Here is a 21,655-nt window from a genome sequence, read left to right on the forward strand (position 1 = left end):
CTGAACAGTCCTTGACTCAACTGTTGAGAAATGGTTTTTTTTTTAATATACTATTTGTTGAACTCTACTTTGTGTAGGGTTAATGTTATGTGTATAAAGTTTATTGAAAATAGATCTTAGTAAAAAATAATAAAAGTAGGAGAGGGAGGAGGAAGAAGGGTGGGAGGGAGGGTGGGATGGGAAGAATCACTATGTTCCTAAATTTGTATTTATGAAATGCATGAAGTTTGTGTACCTTAAATAAAAGGTTTTTGGGGAAAAATGAAAAAAAAAAAGAAAAGAAATAGATAGTGATATGTATTGCGAAGACAAATGAAGTACTTTACATTTTTACTCAAACCATGGGATTTCAGAATTTTAATAGCTACCAGTAATTCCTGGTAGACGCTTTTGAAAAGTTAGTTATTGGGAAGATGGCTTCAGAGAAGGAATATTGTATCTGATAGCCCTTTGGAATTCCCACCTTCTTTTGCATTATTTGGACTAAGACCTTGTTTTCCAGTATGGGTTGTGAGCAACCTTGTTTCATTTAGAGTCTAGGGGCCTGGCCAAACAAAAACACCTCCCAGAGGAAAGCAGTTTGGAAGAAAACACCTTTGGAGAAACAGTCTCACTATAAGCACTTTTAGAGTTGTGTTTTTCTTTTATTTAAATGTAATGTCTTCTGTTACACAAGTAATATAAAAAAATCAAGCCGGGGCAGCGGCTCATTTGGCTAATCCTCCCCCTGCGGCGCCGGCACCCCGGGTTCTAGTCCCGGTTGGGGCGCGGATTCTGTCCCGGTTGCTCCTCTTCCAGTCCAACTCTCTGCTGTGGCCCGGGAGTGCAGTGGAGGATGGCCCAAGTGCCTGGGCCCTGCACCCGCATGGGAGACCAGGAGGAAGCACTTGGCTCCTGGCTACGGATCGGTGCAGTGTGCCGGCCGTAGCAGCCATTTGGGGAGTGAACCAACTGAAAAAAGGAAGACCTTTCTCTCTCTCTCTCTCTCTCTCTCTCTCTCTCTCTCTCTCACTGTCTAACTCTGCCTGTCAAAACAAAAAAAAATCAATGTATTTTTACATATCTATTTAAGAATGCTATGTTTAAAAAAAAACACTCAAAATGCAGCCTTCTCAAATACTTCTAGTTTTATGGCATAAAACTATAGAATGAGTTTTTTTGGCATAAGTGCTTTAAAAGTTTTGAAGAACAAGGAGGCTAGCAGTTGGAAAGAAGCCATTCTTACCATGAGGCAAATATACTTGAGTTTAATTTTTAAACTGTAACTGCCATTTGACCTTAAATTAAGACAGTATGTTTCTATTGTGGCGTTTTACTGATTTAACAATGAGCACATTTAAAGCAGCTGCCACCAATTAAAATGATTCATAAATGCTGGTTGTAAATAAATATTCTTGAAGTTTTGACTCAATGAAATGGATCTTTTTAGTAGCGCTGTCTTTCTGGAAAGCAGTTTGGTAAAATGCATCAAGAGATTTAGAAAATGTTCAGACACTTGGATCTAGTAATTCTGTTTCTTCAAAATCTGTCCCCAGAAATAAATCTGAGATCTGGATAAACTTTAATTCACAGAGATGTTCTCCACAGCTTAATGAGAAGGAAATGATTACCTAAATTATGGTTCACCCATATGATGAAATATCATGGAGCCATTAAAATGTTTTTGAAGACTGTTAATCATGTAGGAAAGTGTTTATGCAATTTAGTTGAAAAATGAAATATACAAAACCATACAATATACTCTTAATTATGTAAAAATATTTCAATAGGAAAAACACTGTCAGAAACATGATAAAATTTAATTCTCTTTGGGTTGTGAGATTTATGTGTGATTTTTATCTATTTTTCTACTTTTCAATGTTTAATAAATATTCTAAAAATGAACATGGATTACATTAATAGTAAATAAAAATATTGTGTTTTGATCTTTCTGCCAATTAAATGTTTTTATAAATATCCAGTCCATTATATATTTTATATATTTATTAACATCCAGTTCATTATTATAGAATTTTTCACATTTTCATCTTTAGAGCACTTCTTTCTAGTAAATTTTATGCTTTAAATCTTCTATTCTAATTTTATGATATACACAGTGTAAGCAGTTTTATCTGTGCTTGCCCTAATTTCTAGGTGTTTTTCTTTAAAGCCAGCAATTCTGTTTCACCTTGTTTTTTCTTTGCTTGTTTCTAATTAGATCCAAAATTTATATATTCGTTTCTTCTAAAATTTTATTAATATAAAGAGAACAGATTTCCTGTATTTCATAGATACAATTCTAAGAAGATAACCATACTTCCCTTCCTCCCTCAACCCCCCCCCCTTCCTTTTTTTTTTCTTTTAATTTTTGGAGTACTATTTTTCATGTTGTTTGTATCAAACAACACATGCACACATTCATAGTATATGGTAAGGAGAATTACCTATGAATCCACATTGCCAGGCTCCAAATCCTGGCCGTACTACTTAATAGCTATGTGACCACTGACAAATTAGTTGCTCTTTCTGATCCTCAATTTCCCTATCTTTAAAGTGGAGAATAATAATAGTGTCTACCTCATAGAGTTGTTGTGAGGATTTAAAAGAGTTGTTACATGTAAACACTTGGTATAAAAAGGTCTAGCACAAAGTAAATGTTCAATAAACATTTTCTAGTACACATATACATATTGTTATCATTTGCAAAATGCTCCTTTATGTCAATCTTTTAGTCTTTTCTACATAGTTTTAAAATGAAAATTCTTATTCTTTGTTAGTTTTCCTTTTGTGCTTTGAAATCATTTCAGAAATTTTCCATATTTTCAGCAATAGAAACCTTGTTGATCTGTTTTCCAGTCATGTTTTCCTTTTCCATGGTAGGAATTGATGATCATTGATGTAGACTGGATGAACTTAAGATTGGCTTTATTCTAGGTATAAAGCTTCTCTTTAAATATCAAAAGTTGCTGTATTCATTACCAGTTACTCTCATCTACTTTATTTATAAAGTGCCACCTTAGTAAAGAGGAGGAGAATTGGTCCCTGTCAGTGTATCCCGAAGTAGTAAAGCTACATGTATTTCCTTTTAAGCCCTATAATTCTCTAATTAAGACAGATCTTCACAGACAGGTTTGGGTGAAAAAATAGCAACCTTTTATTGAATCAGGTGTCAAGTTAGACACATTTCTAGTGTTGTAGTCCAATATGAGAACTATTTTAGGTAAAACAATCATTGGGCAGTTTTATATCTTACCATTTACAAATGTGTTCTAAGAAACGATTGGGATTTTACTAATAATCTCTGTTATTTATAGCTAATTACAATAATTTGGCTATTGCTCAGTTTTCTTTGAAGAGGTGCTGTTCTGGTATGTTTGCATTGGCAGAATAAAGAAAGACACTGGGCTAGTTTGAAAGCATGAGGCTAGCAAATGAAAGAATCTCCAAATACAAAGATTTTTCATCAGTCTAGCAGTATTCAGTTGAGACACTTAGTCAAGAGATCTGCATCTTTAATTTGATTAGTGTTTAAAGCCAAGAACAGGTGGCAAAAGTAGTCCCTGTGGGAAGTTCTGTTTCCCTTGGTCTTTGGTTCCACAACTATATAGAGAATGTCGATTGAGTATGAGGTTCCATATGTGCGTTTCTGACCTAGAAGTGGATAAACAGCTCTAGTTTAAAATAAAATATTTTTATCTGTGGGATTTATTGAAAAAAGCAGACATTTGTGGTATTGTTTTGCTAGTTTTAAAGAACAGGACTAGAAAGAACTCCGGGGAAAGATTAGCATTTAGGGATGAGCTTAATAGCTCAGGTAGCAAATTTTGCTGTCTTATTGTATTGATGTGATGAAGCCGAGTGGGTCACTGTTATTTGCATGCTATATACTACACCTTTGACTAATTTGTGTTCTGCCATGTACCTAGCACTTCAGCTGGAGGCTTTTTAAACCCAGAGTATTTAAATCTACATAGGAAGTTGTTGTACTGGTGCTTGTTGGTATGACTGCTGTGTTCTTTCTTATCTTCCCAGGGAGTTTGGTCCCTTTGTTTACTTTCTGTTTCATTTGTTTACAAAGTTACAGACTTTGAAGAGAAAAGTGAGAAGGTTGCTTTATAGGAAAGCAATTATCCTCATTTTACATATATATGTGAATATATATATGTAATGTATATATGTTATATATATATATGGAATTTCACTACCTTTTCCCCTCAGATTTTCAGCCATTGTCATTCATGGATTTTCCATCTCTGTCATAGGTTCTGCATTATCTTGCTTATTGATATCCTAATTTTCTATGGAAACTTAGTTTATTCTGTTATTGCCCACATTAGAAGCTAATTCAGTTTGCTTTCTATACATTGAGTGATCATAACATTACCTAATGTGTTAATGGGGAATTCTCTAAGAATAAATTTTTGATATAATTTAATGGTACATATCATACTTTTTGTTTTGTTGTAAAAGACCTTTGCATATCTGATTTCCTTAATGTAGGGATTCTTTGATTAAGTGACTACCCTTTGATAGATATGTCCTTGTTATTGCATGATTGATACTAGTAAGGACATGATAAATTCAGTGTTGTCAGGGACAGCAGTGAGGTACATAGCTGTGGTGTAAGATTGTTTAAATTGTCATTAGCTGAAAAGTAGCACCAGACATAATTCATGATTATTAACTACTTCCTAAAGATTTTTAGGTGGTTGTAAGTAAGGATGTTTGGAATGCATTTACGTTTTTTTAACTCACGAAGAGAAAATAAGAGGACTAAGCTATTTTTGGCATGGGCTTAAAGAAGGAAATAACAGTGTGATTGGTAACTGACAGTTATGTCAAGTTCAATTTCTACCTGACTGCTTTTTTATTTCATTACTTTGGACTTTAGAGTTCTCTATATCATTTTTTTATAGTGACATCTCTAACCTTTGGGTTCTGAGCACTGTGTCACCCCTGAAATTGGTTGAGTCATTTCATATTCTCTAAGAGATCACCACCTGTGAAAGCTGAAGAGATCTGTCCTTTTTGCTGTCTGCTTCCGGAACCATTTTCCTGTTGGCAGTAGTTTTCTATTATTTGTGGCAAGCTTTTCCACGTTTAAGATATGAAACCTCCCACAGAGATTGACCCTTAAAGTGACTCAGGGTTAAAAGGCTCTGAGACTTCCACCTCTATCCACAATACAATACTGGTACAAGCCTTGTTCCTTTCCACATCCCCTCCCCTGTAAACAACTAGAAACTGTAAAATATATATGCAGCAACAATTTTCAAACCTTGGACAACAAGGAACACAGGAATGTGATTTCTGAGAGAAAGGGAACAAATGAAATGATCCTAAAGTCACATTGGCATTTTGCCTGCAGGCAGTTTCTAGACCACAGCATTGTGAGAATGAAGCCAAAGGGAGCCTACAGTCTTGCTGAGTTGATGTGACAGAAATAAGACATCAGGGAAGTCTAGATGGCAGGAATTTGTGGAACAGCGTATTGGAGAGGGGGATATACTCAGCAAAATAGCCTCAGAAATTTGTATAGATGTTCACATTATCTTTGGTTGAATATGAATCTGTACATGTGTCAAGTCATGAGACTAGCCAAAAAACAACTTCTTGGGAGCTATAATCTAAAACTTATTAGAGCTAATACAGAACTCAGAGAATTTGAGTTCTTATAGCAATAGTTGTGAGACTTTATTGAGCACCTAAGGCACACAGGGTAATATCTTAGTAGTAAAGAATACTCTAAACCTAAATTAACTTTGAACCACACCTTGAAAAATACTTACCCACAAACCATTTTATTTTATGACAAAAACAGGGGCCAGTGCTGTGGCATAGCAGGTAGAGCCGCAGCCTGCAGTGCTGGCATCCCATATGGGCGCCAGTTTGAGTCCTGGCTACTCCTCTTCCAATCCAGCTCTCTGCTGTGGCCTGGGAAAGCAGTAGAAGATGGCCAAGTCCTTGGAACCCTGCACTCGCATGGGAGACTGGGAGGAAGCTCCTGGCTTCGGATTGGCGCAGCTCTGGCCGTCGCAGCCAATTGGGGAGTGAACCAATGGATGGAAGACCTCCCTCTCTCTCTCTCGCTCTCGCTCGCTCTCTCTCTCTCTCTCTCTCTGCCTCTCCTTCTCTCTGTGTGTAACTCTGACTTTCAAATAAATAAATAAATCTTTAAAAAATGTCAACAGTCTTTTTAGGAAGATATCAAAACCCCCAAATTTAACAGTATAATGATTCTAATGTTTGGTTTCCAAAAACTTGACATTCTAAGTTCTATAATGTGATCCAAAACCAGGAGCAAGTCAGTCAATAGAAACAGAGCCAGAACTGATGGTTATAGAATTAGCAGACAAGAATTTTATAACAGCTGTGAAAATGTATTGAACAATTGAAAGAAAAACATTAATATAATGAATAAAGAAATGGAAGGTATAAAAACCAAATTAACTTTTGGAGTTGAAAAATATGCTGTATGAAATGAAAAATTAACTGGATGAAATAAACTAGACACTGTAAAAGAAAAAATAAATGAATTTGAATACTTAACAGTAGAAATTATCTAATCTGAAACAAGTGGGAAGATGGAGGGGGGACATCAGTAAACTGTAAAACAATATCAAGCAGGCTAAATATGTGTAATTGGAATGCCATAAGAAGAAGAAAGAGAGGAATAGGCAAATAGTTGAAGAAATAATGGGTAGAAAATTTCCAAGATGGTATGAAAACTATAAACCCATAGATCCAAGGAGCTCAATGACCCCCATAAAGGAAAACTACAAAAAAAAAAAAAAAAAAACTCACACTGAGACGATTATAATCAAATTGTTGATAACCAGTGACAGTATTTTAAAAGCTGCTAGAGCTAGACACCATATATATATATATATAGGAACAAATGTGAGAACTATATACTTCTCATCAGAAACACTGAAAACCAGAAGACAATAGAGTGACATATTTAAGTACTGAAAAAAACTGCCAACTGCAAATTTTAAAAAAATATTTATTTATTTGAAATAGCAAGTGAAAGAGTGGTATCTTCCATCTGCTGGTTCACTCCCCAAATGTCCGTAACAGCCAGGATTGAACCATTCTGAAGCCAGTAGCCTGGAAGTTCATGCGGGTCTCTGTCATGGGTGGCAGGGACCCACATACTTGAGCCATTATCCGCTGCCTCCTGGGTGCATTAGCAGGAAGCTAACTGGAAATGGAACAGCCAGGACTCAGACCAGCACTCTGACATGGGATGTGTACCTCCCAAGTGGTGGCTTAACCCACTGTACCTCAATGCCTGCTCTAACCTCAAATTTTATATCCAATGAAAATATTGTTTAAAAATGGATGTCAAAAGAAATGAACGTGAAATACATATCTTCAATAATAGTGAATAACTGTCACCAGCAGACCTGAAGAATAATAAATATTAAAGGAAGCTCTTCAGGGTGAAGGAAAATGATACCAGATGGAAACTGGTATCTCTACAAAATAATAAACAATGCCAGATAAATTTGACAAAGTTTGGTGAAAATATAAGACTTTTCCCTCGTTTTAAAATTTGTTTAAAAATTAAGTGATTTTTAGAATAAAATTAATAATATACTATGGTATTTATTAGGTATATAGAGTAAAAGGTATGACAGTAGTTCCAGTGGATGGGAATAGTCAAATGGAGAGATATTTTAAGGCCCTTCCATTATATATGTAGTGACATAATATTACTTGAAATTGGATTGCAAGAAATTAAAGATGCATCTTGTAAAACCTAGAGCAACCACTAGAAAAAAAGCATACATAGTAGGCTAATAATAGTGATAACATACTAAAATGAATACTCATTTAATCCCAAAGAAGATAGAAAAAGAGAAGCAGAAAATATGAGGAATATTGCAAACAAATACCAAATATAAAGAAGGTAAACATAAACCCAACCATATCAATAGTTATCATATAAAGTCTCAGTACTCTAATTAAAAGAGTACGTAAAAAATGCAAGCCCCAACTATATGCTGTATATATGAAACCCATTTTAAAGATTAAGACATAGGGGCTGGCGCCATGGCTCACTTGGTTAATCCTCTGCCTGTGGCGCTGGCATCCCATATGGGTGCTGGGTTCTGGTCCCGGTTGCTCCTCTTCAGTCCAGCTCTCTGCTGTGGACTGGGAGGGCAGTGGAGGATGGCCCAAGTGCTTGGGCTTCTACACCCACATGGGAGACCAGGAAGAAGCACCTGGCTCCTGGCTTCGGATCGGCGCATTGCTAGCCCTAGTGGCCATTTGGGGTGTGAACCAGCAGAAGGAAGACCTTTCTCTCTGTGTCTCTCTCTCACTGTCTATATCTCTACCTGTCAAATAAAAAAGCTTAAAGATAAAGACATAGGTTAAAAATAAAAATATGCAAAAAATAGATAGCATGCAAACAAGTCATAAGATAGCCATAGTGATTGTTAATATTAAATAAATTAGACTTCAGGACAGTGTGAACAGGAATAAAAAGGGCCATTTAATATGGTGGTCAGTTCATCTAGATGGTGACAGTCCTAAAAGCGTGTGCATGTAACAGAACCTCATAATACATGAAAAAAGATCCGTCCAAAGGGATAGACAAAACCACAATTAGAGTTGAATATTTCAATACTCTCAACTCAGTAATTGATAGAATAGTCAGTGAAGAGATAGAAAGCCTGATCAACTCTACTAAGCAACTGAACCCAATTGACATTTATGAAACACTGGACTCTACCAGATACTACCTAACACTACATTTCTTTTCAAATTCAAATGTACATTCACTAAGAAGGCTTATTCTGGGTCCTAAAACAAGCCTTCAATACATTTAGGGTTGAAATCATGTAACCTGTATTCTCTGATCGAAATGGAGTTAAATTAGATATCAGTAGCAAAGCAAAACCTGGAAAATCCTGCAAATATTTGGAAAATATACAGTATACCTCTAAATAAATCATGGGTCAAATAAGAAATCACAAGGGAAATGAAAAAATATTTTTTAACAGAGTGATATTGAAAATGTAACAAACATTTGTGAGATGCAACTAACCTGATGCCTAGAAGGAAATGTATAAGTTTAGGAGAAGGATGACCTAAAATCAATAAAGTTCTGTCTTCCAAGCTAGAAAAAGAAGAACAAATTAAATTGCAGACAAGTAAGAGAAATAATGAAAGGTTACTCAAACAGTACTTTATACTTTGTGTTTCTGTGTGGGTGCAAACTGTTGAAATCTTTACTTAGTATATGCTAAATTGATCTTCTGTATATAAAGATAATTGAAAATGAATCTTGATGTGAATGGGATGGGAGAGGGAGTAGGAGATGGGAGGGTTGTGGGTGGGAGGGAGGTGATGGGGGGGAAAAGCCACTGTAATACAGAAGTTGTACTTCGAAATTTATATTTATTAAATAAAAGTTTTAAAAAAGGAAGGTTGGGAATCAGTACAATAGACAACAAACAGTAGAAAAAGTCAATAAAAACAAAAACCAGCTCTTTGGAAATATCAATAAAATTGATAAACCTGTAGATAAACTGATAAAAGATACAAATTGGAAGTATTTGGAATGAGTGTAGATATCACTATAGATCCTAAAAGGAGGATAAGAAATATTCTGGGTGACTTCATGCCAATAAATTCTATAACTTAGATGAAATGGAAAATTTCCATGAAAGACATAATTTACCAAAATTGACTAAAAATAAAACCTATAAATGTAAATAGCCTTTAATAAATTAAATTTATAATTAAAAGGCATCACATAATTAGAATCCTAGCCTCTCAATAATTCAATGGCGAATTCTATCAAGTATATAATTTTATAAGCAACGAATAAACCAAACTGATAGAAACCAAACTAATAGAAAATAGAGGGGCCGGCGCCGTGGCTCACTAGGCTAATCCTCTGCCTTGCAGTGCCAGCAGACCGGGTTCTAGTCCCGGTCGGGGCGCCAGATTCTGTCCCGGTTGCCCCTCTTCCAGGCCAGCTCTCTGCTGTGGCCCGGGAGTGCAGTGGAGGATGGCCCAAGTGCTTGGGCCCTGCACCCCATGGGAGACCAGGGTAAGCACCTGGCTCCTGTCATCGGATCAGCACGGTCCGCCAGCCGCAGCGCGCCGGCCGCGGCGGCCATTGAGGGGTGAACCAACGGCAAAAAGGAAAACCTTTCTCTGTCTCTCTCTCACTATCCACTCTGCCTGTCAAAAAATTTTAAAAAAATTAAAAAAAAGAAAATAGAGGATAGGGGCCGGTGGTGCAGTGGAGGATGGCCCAGGTCCTTGGGCCCTGCACCCGCATGGGAGACCAGGAGGAAGCACCTGGCTCCTGGCTTCAGATCGGCACAGCGCGCCAGCCGCAACGTGCCAGCCATAGCGGCCACTTGGGGGATGGGCCAACAGAAAAAGGAAGACCTTTCTCTCTGTCTCTCTCTCTCACTGTCTAACTCTGCCTGTCAAAAAAAAAAAAAAAAATAGAGAATAGAATTCTTCTTAATCTGTGGGTCTGAGAGATTGAATATATATACAATATGTTAAGTGTGTGTGTGTGTGTGTGTGTATATATATATCAGTGTCTTGGAGAGTGAATTCCAATTCCATATTTGTCGCAACATTATTCACTATAGCCAAGATATGGAAATAACTCAAGTATTCATCAACAGATGGATGGATAAAGAAAATGTGTGTACACACACACACACACACACAGGAATATTATTCAGCCACATAAAAGAAAGAAATCTTGTTATTTGCAATAATAAGGATGAATCTCAAGAATGTTATGCTAAGTGAAATAAGCCAGTCACAGAAACACAAATACTGACTGAATGATTTCTCTCACTAAATATTTATAATAGTCAAACTAATAGAAATGGTGAATACAGTAGTGTATACTGGAGACTGGAGTGGAAGGTGAGCATTGTTCAATGGCTATAAGTTTCAGATATGCTAGATGAGTAAGTTCTAAAGATCTGCTATGCAGCATAGTGCCTATAGATTACAATTAAGCATCAAGCACTTCAAAATTTGTGAAGAGGATAGATCTCATATTAAGTGTTCTTACTGCAAAACAAAGAAACAAAGCGATACAAAGAGGGACACATTTTTTGGAGGTGTTGGATATACCTATTACTTGCTTATAGTGATGGTATTGCTTTTGTTAGCACCTGTCCAAACTCATCAAATTGTACACAGTAGATGTGTGTGATTCTGTGTGTGTCAATTATGCATCAATAAACTATTAAAAAAAACACTTGAACATAGCTATCAACAGTTGAATGGATAAAAAATTATGGTGTTTCTATTCAGTGCAGCACTACGGGTAATAAAAAGAACCAAACAATATTAGTGAATAACAAAACATTATGCTAAGGGAAAGATTGACATGAAGGAATGCATACTTTATGAAATTTTGGAGATTCTGGTTGGCAAGGTACCAGAACTCTGAGGAGGGGATTGATTACATGGAGACATGAAGAAACTCTTCGGGGTGATGGAAAGGTTGTACACCTTGATAGCAGTTTAGTTACATATATGTATACATTTGTCAAAATTCATTGAATTTTACACTTCAGTGGATCCATTCATTGGTTATAGATTAATAATGTGTATCTCTAAAAAGAAGTATTTTATGGAGGTAGGGATGTAAATTCTATCTTTAAGAAGCCTCGACCTCTTGGATATTTCGTAGTGGAGGTTCTTGAGAGGTGAACTGTTTTTGATAGGTAAAAAGGAGGGAGATAAAACAACCAAGGCATCATAAGCAGTCCTGATACAAAGTAAGGTCTCGGTTGACTACTTTGCCCCTAGGTTCTGCTTTTCTTCATCTCTAAAATGAGAAAGGCCTGCTGAATTATTGCTATAAACCTGAGTCTTTCCAGCTCCTTTCTCCAATGAGAGCAACTTATCCAATAAAAGGAACCTAAAATCAAAAGAGTTACTTCTCTAAACCTAGAAAACATGTGAAAAACATACATCAGTTTTATTGCACCTCTTATTAAGCTGGCATGTTGTTTCAGATCTTTTTGGAATGGGAAACAAGATAAAATCTAGAATGAAGAAGCTGGATAATTTTCTGTCTCTGTTTGTATTAGCATTTAAATCAGTGATGGAGCCAGCGCTGTGGCATAGTGGGTAAGGCCTCTGCCTGCAGTGCTGGCATCCCATATGGGTGCAGGTTCAAGTCCCAGTTGCTCCACTTCTGATCCAGCTCTCTGCTATGGCCTGGGAAAGCAGTAGAAGATGGCCCAAGTCCTTGGGCCCCTGCAGCCACCTCGGAGACCCAGAAGAAGCTCCTGGCTCCTGGCTTTGGATCGGTACAGTTCTGGCTGTTGCAGCCATTTGGGGAGTGAACCAGCAGGTGGAAGATCTCTTTCTCTTTCTGCCTCTGCCTCTCTGTAACTCTTCCCTTCAAATAAATAAATAAATCTTAAAAAAATCAGTGATCATATTTATTTCCCATCTACTGTGTTTCTGCTAAAAGTGGATTCTTTTGAGAAGATAAGATGATAAAATGTCATTAGCTGAGGAGTTGATATAGGTACAAAAACTAAATCAAATAAACAAAATCTTTAGTTCATTTCATTATTTTATTTAAAGTGCTATGAGGGGCCAGTGCTGTGGCATAGTGGGTTAAGCCACTGCCTGCAGTGCCGGCAGCCCATGTGGGTGCTGGTTCGAGACCTGCTGCTCCACCTCTGATCCAGCTCTCTGCTGTGGCCTGGGAAAGCAGTAGAGGATGGCGTGAGTCCTTGGGCCCCTGTACCCATGTGGGAGACCCAGAAGAAGCTCCTGGCTCCTGCTTTGAATTGGTGCAGCTCTGGCCATTGCGGCCAAATCGGGGTGTGAACCAGGAGATGGAAGATCTCTTCCTCCCTCTCCCCTTCCCTCTTCTTCCTCCCCCCTTTTCCCTCCCTCCTTCTCCCTCCTCCCTTCTCTCTCCCCCTCCCCCTCCCTCTGTGTAACTCAGACTTTTAAATAAATAATAAATCTTAAAAAAATAAAGTGCTATGAATTCCCTGACCATCTGGCATATGCAATCAAATGGAAGTAGCAATACAAAGTTCCATAGAAGTCTATAGTGGCATAAAAAGTAAAAGTTATCTGTATGAATCATTCTGAAACTTTTATACCTACCTCTCCTGTTTTTCTTAGTTTGGCTTACACTGAATTTACGAGTCTTGCAACTTCAATAGAATGTCTTTTGTGGGTTTTTGCCCAATTTGAATTAATTGTTTTCATAGTAACGGTTGAATCTCAAGTATTAAAGCTCTTTGAACAAATGGTTCAGAATAGGAATTCCAAATAAAATTATTCATTTTTAAAATATATAGCAAATTGTCACTTAATATTTATAGATTGGATTTTCAAGTAATAAAGATTTGTGCTGTGTTGTCAAGAGAAAACACACAGCTATGTCCTTATTAAAATGTTGCCCTACATTAAAAGTAATGCCCACTGCAAGGTAAACTAAGAAAGAAAATACATGCAAATATGGTATTTTTTTCTAATTCAGGCAAGTCTTTCTCATCTAGCTGGACACTAAAACACACCAAAATAAGACAGACTATATTAGTATATCAAATCTGAAACTGAATTATCTAAAAAGTTTGCCGAAAATTGATTTCATCTTGCTGAGAAGAAGAAATAATTCTTTTACTTAAAAATTTGGTAGAATCAGCTAATCCCTTAAAGTATGCTTGTGATTTAGCTGCTTGTGTGTCAGAGATGATTACTCTTGATTTATAATTTTTTTCAACTTTCTCAATCATCTGTTAGACTTTAGTCTGCCTCCCTTCATCTGACATTTTCCAGTTAAGTTAAATTATAAAAAATGGTGGGGGGAGAATATATAATAGCAGTAATAGTATTTATGGGAACATCAAGAAAAGAAAGGCATTGAAAGATTGGTAGCTCCCTATTCCCATTTTCAGGTATCTGCAATCTCCTATATTAATCTGTGTTGTCTATCTAAACAATGTCTCCTTATTTTCATGAGCCCTATGAGATACAAGCTTTTACAAAGGTTGGAGGGAGGAGTGTGGTGTAAGACTATTGTAATGATTTAGTGTATTTTCTTCACTTGCAGTTGAAGATTAATGTGGATTAGAAAATGTAAAATTCACCTAAATCTTACCTTCTCCACCCTGATTCCACCAAGGTTAACTCCTTCTGATTCCTGCCTTTTATTCTCAATTTGAATTTCAAATTATCTAGAAGAGTTAAGTGATTTATTTTATAAGTAATTATTTAATCCAATATCAGATAAATACTTGGCTGAGTAGTTGTTATATAAAGGTAAATAAAAATTAAAATTTGAAGGAAATTTGTAGATAGTAGATGGAAGATTTTGGATTTGATGAAGGGAAATATGAAGTGAGAAGACTGAGAAAGGATCAGTAAGGGTGTTGAGGAGCCATCAAAGATAAAATGGTAGGCTTGGCTATGGGCTTTTTTTTTTAAGATTCTTTATTCACTTTGTTTTTCTTTCTTTTTTTTATTTGACAGAGTTAGTCAGTGAGAGAGAGAGAGAGAAAGAAAGGTCTTCCTTCCATTGGTTCACCCCCCAAATGGCCGCTATGGGCAGAGCTACGCCAATCCGAACCCAGGAGCCAGGTGCTTCCTCCTGGTCTCCCACATGGGTGCAGGCGCCCAAGCACCTGGGCCATCCTCCACTGCCTTCCCAGGCCACAGCAGAGAGCTGGACTGGAAGAGGAGCAGCTGGGACTAGAAGCCGGTGCCCATATGGGATGCCGGTGCCGCAGGTGAAGGAGTGAGCCATGGCGCTGATCCCCCTCTTTATTCACTTTGAAAGTTAGAGTTACACAGAGAAGGAGAGGCAGAGGGAGAGGGAGGTCGGTTGGTCTTTCACCCACTGGTTCACTCCCCAATTGGCTGCAACAACCCGAAGTGTGCTGATCCGAAACCAGCAGCCAGGAGCTTCCTCCGGGTCTCCCACGTGGGTGCAGGGGCCCAAGGACTTGGGCCATCTTCTACTGCTTTCCCAGGCCATAGCAGAGAGCTGGATCGGAAGTGGAGCAGCCAGGTCTTGAACCGGCGCCCATATGGGATGCTGGCATGGCAGGCGGCAGCTTTACTCGCTGTGCCACAGCGCCGGCCCCGGCTATGGGCTTCTAATGAGAATAGTATCAAAGCTTAGGGCTTAGTGTTTCTAGGCTGATCTAGGTTTTCCAGTTTGTTCTGCTGTTTTCTCAGCTAATCTGTTCTGTCTCTTTTCTTCCCCTCTCCTTGTCTCTCCTCTTCCCTCTCTTCTCCTCTCCTCTTCCTCTCTGTCCTTCTGAAAAGAGTAAGAGAATATTTGTCCTTATGCTCACATTTTTGGTACTATGTATATTTGTTAGGATTTTGCTGTTATCTGGTCTTTTGGAAGACATCTAGGTTTGGTACTCATTATTTTTTTGGAGTAGAAAAAAAAATGTGAAGTTGATAATAAAATTATAGAACTTGCTGGATTCTAACACTGACCAGTGTGGTGACTGCATTTTACTCCCTGGACCTCTTTGTTTTTCAGTTGTAAAATGAAAAGGAAATAGATCATGTCTTATAGGGTCTTTTAGCTAATGACCTTAGATACATTATTATATAAACGTTACTTAATTTTTTGTTAGCCATTTGTTACAGACTAAATTGTGCTACCCTCAAATTCATATGTTAAGTCCTACCCCCAAAAATATTTGTGATGTATAGTCACAAATGTATATTGGAGTTAGGGCCTATAAAGAAGTAATTAAGGTTAAATCAAGTCATATTGATGGGTCTCTGATGCAACAGGATTAGTATCCTTATAAAGAGAGATACTAGAGAGTGTGCTTGCTCTGTCACTCTCTTTCCTTGTGCATCCTCCCAGAAAAAGCTTTGTGAGGACAAAGTGGCCATCAACAAGCCAGGAAGAGACCTCTTACAAGGAACTGAACTGTGCCATAACCTTGGTCTTGAACCTTTTAGTCTCTAGAACAATAATAAAATAAATTTCTGTGCTTCAGGCCACTCAGTCTATAGTATTTTGTTATTACAGCCTGAACTAAGAAATTTAACCATATTAGATACACTTTTAAATTAATCTGTAGTTTGTATGGTTTGAAAATGAAATATATAGCTTCTTTTTGTTGAAGTAGGCTGTGAAAGCTTTTAGCCTGGTGGTAGATAGAAGACATCACCATTTCTATTTTTCTTTAAGCTTCTAGATTCTGGAGAATTTGGTTTTGAGTTTAGTTAGATATTATGAGTAGCATAGTTGGATTTTTGAGAAGAATTCTGAGAAACCTAAGTATGATTTAGAAACAATCATTATTTGATGGCAGATGAAGGTTTCTCTTTCTCCTGTATCTACCTTCAATATAAATAACCTTGTTGAGTATACCTGTTATAGTAAATTATTATCATATTGGTAGGGATTAATATTTTGTTAACAGTGACACCTATAAATTTCATTCTAAGGAAGAGCAAATTGCCACAGAGTGAGAACTTGCAATGGTGTAAGTTGATTTTTTAAAACTCCTGTTTTTACCTTATTATTGTAGGAGAGAGTATTTAAGATAAAATATTAAGTAAGTATACTTTTTCCATTGTCTCATTTAATTGTATCTCACTCACATAAGCTATATCTATATATAGTCTGTTTTTGCTTGTATCAGTAGAACAGTCTCAGAAGAGGGGTCTGGGAAGTGGAATACAGTGTGGACTGGGGAGTATTCTATGCAGATTTAGATTGCCTTTTTATTCTTTTGCTGAGTCCATGTATCTACATTTCCCTTAGAGCCACTGTTGGCCTGACATTATTGGCTGCCAGTTGGCAGGGAAGATTCACCTTGATGGGATGGATACTTCCTGTTCCTGTCTACAGATTTGGAAAATTGGAGAGTTTGCTTTTCTCCAAAGGTTTCATAGAACATAGTGGTACAAAATGCTCAGAAGTAGGAAAAATCCTTAAAAAGCTATTTCTGGTTACTCTCAGCAGACATTTCCATTAATATTTCATCTTATTTTGAGCTCGTTTCTAGTTTGTAGTATTTTTGCAATGTATGTAGGTGGCCTTGAACCATATGGTAGAAGAATTTTCCAAAATCAGTCTTTCTCTTACTATGAACTATTTTCCTTATTTTCTTGTCATTGAGCAACTCCTCTCAACAGACCCAAAATTCTTTTTTCTACTTTAATCTGTCTGTGATTATTGCTGATGTTTTAAGTCCTCATGAGTACTTACATGTTTTAATAGCACAACAGACTGAAATTGCCTGTGTCTTTCCTCTTTGTGTTAGGTGAAGAAAAATTTGTGTTGCTTTTTTCCGATAATACATATTGAATTTCCCTGTAGTCATTGCCCTGCACAAAGTATTTGTCAACACAAAATGCAATCTCTTGTGTTCAGCAATGTTTATTCTGTTCATTCTACTTTAAAATGTGTATGTCTGGATTCTTTTCCTTATTAACTGTTGCTTTTAGGTATTTGATTGTTTTTTATTCCATATATGTATTCTTTATAAAACACTATGTGAGCATTTGCAAATGAGAATTCAGAGTCCCAGGTTTTTAGGGAATAGCTGTGTTTTGTGTGCTAAAAGCTAACAGGCTTTCCATCTTCAGGCATCTGTCCTCAACACAGATTGTAGAGTAGCACTACCTCCCATCTTTGACATGGTAGATACTTCCTGCAGTCTCAGTCCTCAAAATTAATGTTACCTTGGGCAGGTGAGGAAGAGGGAAAGTATAAATGATTCTGCATCTGATTAACCTCTTCTTTAAAAGATTTGTTTATTCATTCATTTATTTGAAAGGCAGAATGACATCGGGGTAGGGAGACAGAGATTTTCCATCTGCTGGTTCACTTCCCAAATGGCTGCAATACCAGGGCTGGGCCAGGCTGAAACCAGCACCAGGAACTCCATCTCAGTCTCCCATGTGGGTGGCAGGAGCCCAAGCTCGTGGGCCACCATCTGCTGCCTTCCCAGGTGCATTAGTAGGAAGCTGGATCAAAAGCAGTATTCTGATGTGGGATGCTGGTGTCTCAAATGGAAGCTTAACCTGCTGTGCCACAATGCTTGCCCTTGCTCCACCTCTACTTGAGAGCTCTTGAGAATACATATTCAGCAGTGCCTAAGATTCAAAAAATGTTAAATCTGGAAGAGACCATAATAATTTATCAAGACCATCAGACTACCTCCTGTTCCCTGAATATGCTGTGCAATTTTATATCTCCATACTCTTGCTTATTGTGTAGTGCCTTTGCTCCCCAGGCCACCCTGTAAAATGCAGCTTATCCTCTAGCACCTTAAGTCCTGAATTAATCATTCCCTCATCAGGGATAGCAAAGTATCATAAGAAACTATAGGTAATTTCCTCCACTCATACTTGAATACTCTCCAAAATATTTCCAGGCATGCTATGCTGTTTGTGTATTTTTTTTCTAGTTATACATTACATTTTGCATGGTGACTTGTGCAGATAGGGTTACATTATAGGAAGAATAGTGTATGTATCTTTGCATATTTTGGTGGGATGCATAAGAGAATTGAAGATAAAGTACTTTTTGAAAAAGATTTATTTATTATTTATTTAAAAGAGTTACACAGAAGGGGAGGGAGGGATGGAGGGAGAGGAGTCTTCCATCTGCTGGTTCACTCCCAAATTGGCCACATTGGCCAGAGATGCACCGATCAGGGGCCAGGAGCTTCCTCCAGGTCTCTCATGTGGGTGCAAGAACCCAAGGACTTGGACCATCTTCCACTGCTTTCCCAGGCCATAGCAGAGAACTGGACCAGAAAGAGAGCATCCAGGACTCAAACTGGTGCCTATATGGGATGCCGGCACTGTAGGTGGTGGCTTTATCCACTACACCACAGCACTGGCCCCAAAGATAAAGTACTTTTAAATGACTTCCATTTCTAATTTTTTAATAGGAAATTAATTCACTCACACTTTTTGGTTCACTTAAGTTACTGTGTAAGAGTCTATACAACATAGTTCTGTGGTTTAAAAGGTATGTTATTACACGTATTACAGCATGATTCACTTCATTCTGAAGCTTCCACAGGATTTGTCTTACAATGACTATGTATAGTCATTATTATGAGAAAGAATTGCTACACACAGAAATGGTTGCTGATGTTGTCTCTACAGAGTTAGGAAGTGAACAATAAACAGGTGACATTCATCTTTGAAGATACTCTGAGTTTTAGCATATTAGTATTTGTATAGGTGATACAAGAATTGGTGAGAGGGTAATCCATCTAATCCTTGTCTTCCTGATCAATTTTTAGCCAAGAACAATTAGGGAGAGATTTCTAGACGGAGCATTAGACTCTTGTCTCAAGAAAGCAGAAAACCTGGCTTTTGCCTTCTGATTTTAGTACCTTTAGTGGAGGTCATCGAGCACTTAAATGCTAGAGATGACAATAACCTGCCATTACATTTTAGATGTTTTTTTTTCAATTATATTGGACATTAAGCTCTTTGAAGAATGTAGCTCTTAGTATCACTCCATGGTTTGTATACAGCATTTATTTAGGAACCTGTTCATCATGGTGTCTGCCAGTCAGTACTTGGCATAATTTAAGTGTCTCAGGTGAGTGATTGAAGTGCTTGAGTGGGATAGCTTTTCATCTCACTGCCAATGACCAACAAGAGAGTAATTTAAAATGTGTTCTCCAACTTACCAGAGTATTGTAAAAAGTATATGAGATATGGGGACTGGCGCTGTGATGTATTGGGTAAAGGCATGGCCTGCAGTGCTGGCAATCCCATGTGGGCACTGCTGGTTCTAGTCCCGGCTGCCTCACTTCTGATCCAGCTCTCTGCTATGTCCTGGGAAGGCAGTGGAGGATGGCCCAGGTGCTTGGCCCCCTGCACCCACGTGGGAGACCAGGAGGAGCCTGCAGGCTCCTGACTTCAGATCAGCCCAGCTCCAGCCGTTGTGGCCATTTGGGGAGTGAATCAGCAGATGGAAGATCTCTCTTTTTATCTCTTTTCTACCTCTCTGTAGCTCTGCCTTTCAAATAAAAAAAAATCTTAAAAAAAGTTCTATCTTCTTTAAAAAGAAGTATATGAGATATGATATATCCCCCTACAATTTTTTTAGAAAGCAAAAATATATCAGTATTGCTGTGAATACTCATAAGACCATCTTTAACTGTAGTGTATTTGTGTTTACAAAAAGTCCCAAGATGTGTAAATCAATTTACTTCCTAAAAACTGAGGTATAAATTGCTTCTAATTAGAACATAATTGTGTCTGTACCTAAGCATTAATTGAGATTGTCATTGATTTGCAGCTGAATCCAAATATCTGCTGTTTTAAACTTCATTTAAGACCTTATTATTCTTGATGACATTTTATTGTAATTGATACTTTGTTCTTTACAGGTAGAGTTATAGACAATGAGAGAGAGAGAGAGAAAGGTCTTCCTTCTGTTGGTTCACTCCCCAAATGGCCGCTACGGCCAGTGCTGCGCCTATCCAAAGCCAGGAGCCAGGTGCTTCTTCCTGGTCTCCCACGCGGGTGCAGGGGCCCAAGCACTTGGGCCATCCTCCACTGCCCTCCAGGGCCACAGCAGAGAGCTGAACTGGAAGAGGAGCAACCGGGACTAGAACCCGGTGCCCATATGGGATGCCGACGCTGCAGGCAGATGATTAACCAAGTGAGCCACAGCGCCAGCCCTCCTGTTATTTACCTCTGCAAACTCCATTCATTTTTCTAGGCCAAGCTGGAGGTTATCAAGTTTGATGAAATTATCTTCTATCCCAGTACCTTAATTTAGGACATTTTGTATGTAGTTTATAGTGTTTATTTTCTTTTGCCTTCTGTTATTTAGCTATGAACTTGGTTTCCACTTGTACTGGGTCCTAGAAAGTGATGACTGAGGTTTAGGTATCCTTGTGTCTCTCACAGCACATTTCACAATACATAGCCCTGGTATTTTCAGGAAGTATTGAAACTATTGACTTTTTCCCTGGTTTTATAAATTAAACTTATGAATCAATCAGTTACTTGAAGTTTAAGTGAGGAATATGGAATGGTTAAGGCTTTATAGTTAAGATTGCCCAGGCTTGAGTACTTACTTCCTTATGTATAAACCATGGGACGACCCCATTTATAGAAAGGAATGTTAGTATCAGCCTCCCAGAGTTGTTGATGAAGAGTAGCATAAATAATTTGTTGAAAACATGCATTGTGATACCTAACACACAGAACGCAATACGATGTAGTACAGTTTTTGCTAAATGGAGTCCTACTGGGCTAGACTCAGCCCCCTGGGGGCCTGTCTTTTGGTTTTTATATCTCAGGCACCTAACCTGGCGTATGGTGAATACTCAGTAGATACTTGCTTGAATTGAATTGACTGATTTACCCTATTTTTATCTTCCATTACAGCCCACTGTTTGTAACATGGAAGATTGGTCGAGACAAAAGATTGCGTGGATGCATAGGTACTTTTTCTGCCATGAATTTGCATTCAGGACTCAGGGAGTACACACTTACCAGGTGAAGACCAATTTTTGTTACCTCTGCTTCTACATTCAAAAACTTGAACCTGATACTTTTTCTTTATTATCAACAATATTGACTCCTTTCACATCAGATTTTTCCTTCTCATTGACACTTACCTTATCTCTGGTGTACTGTTATTGGTATATATTATCATAATATAAAATACTATGAT

At 37.8% G+C, this 21,655-nt stretch overlaps 1 protein-coding gene across 10 annotated transcripts in view; it reads left to right on the plus strand.

Moving 5' to 3' along the window:
• The window catches only part of AMMECR1 (AMMECR nuclear protein 1), a 131,354-nt gene that overhangs the window by 44,711 nt on the left and 64,988 nt on the right, over positions 1–21,655 (plus strand). For 7 of the 10 annotated variants that reach the window (XM_002720194.6, XM_089324057.1, XM_089324058.1 and 4 more), the window contains one exon: positions 21,367–21,477. The exons of the other annotated variants lie outside the window; for them this stretch is intronic. In XM_002720194.6, the coding sequence (XP_002720240.1) occupies positions 21,367–21,477 (111 nt within the window). The remainder of the gene's footprint in view (positions 1–21,366; positions 21,478–21,655) is intronic. 10 annotated transcript variants of the gene reach the window in all.

Source organism: Oryctolagus cuniculus, chromosome X (assembly GCF_051225735.1).
Source record: "Oryctolagus cuniculus isolate XC-2025 breed Fujian yellow rabbit chromosome X, ASM5122573v1, whole genome shotgun sequence".
Taxonomy (NCBI): Eukaryota; Metazoa; Chordata; class Mammalia; order Lagomorpha; family Leporidae; genus Oryctolagus; species Oryctolagus cuniculus.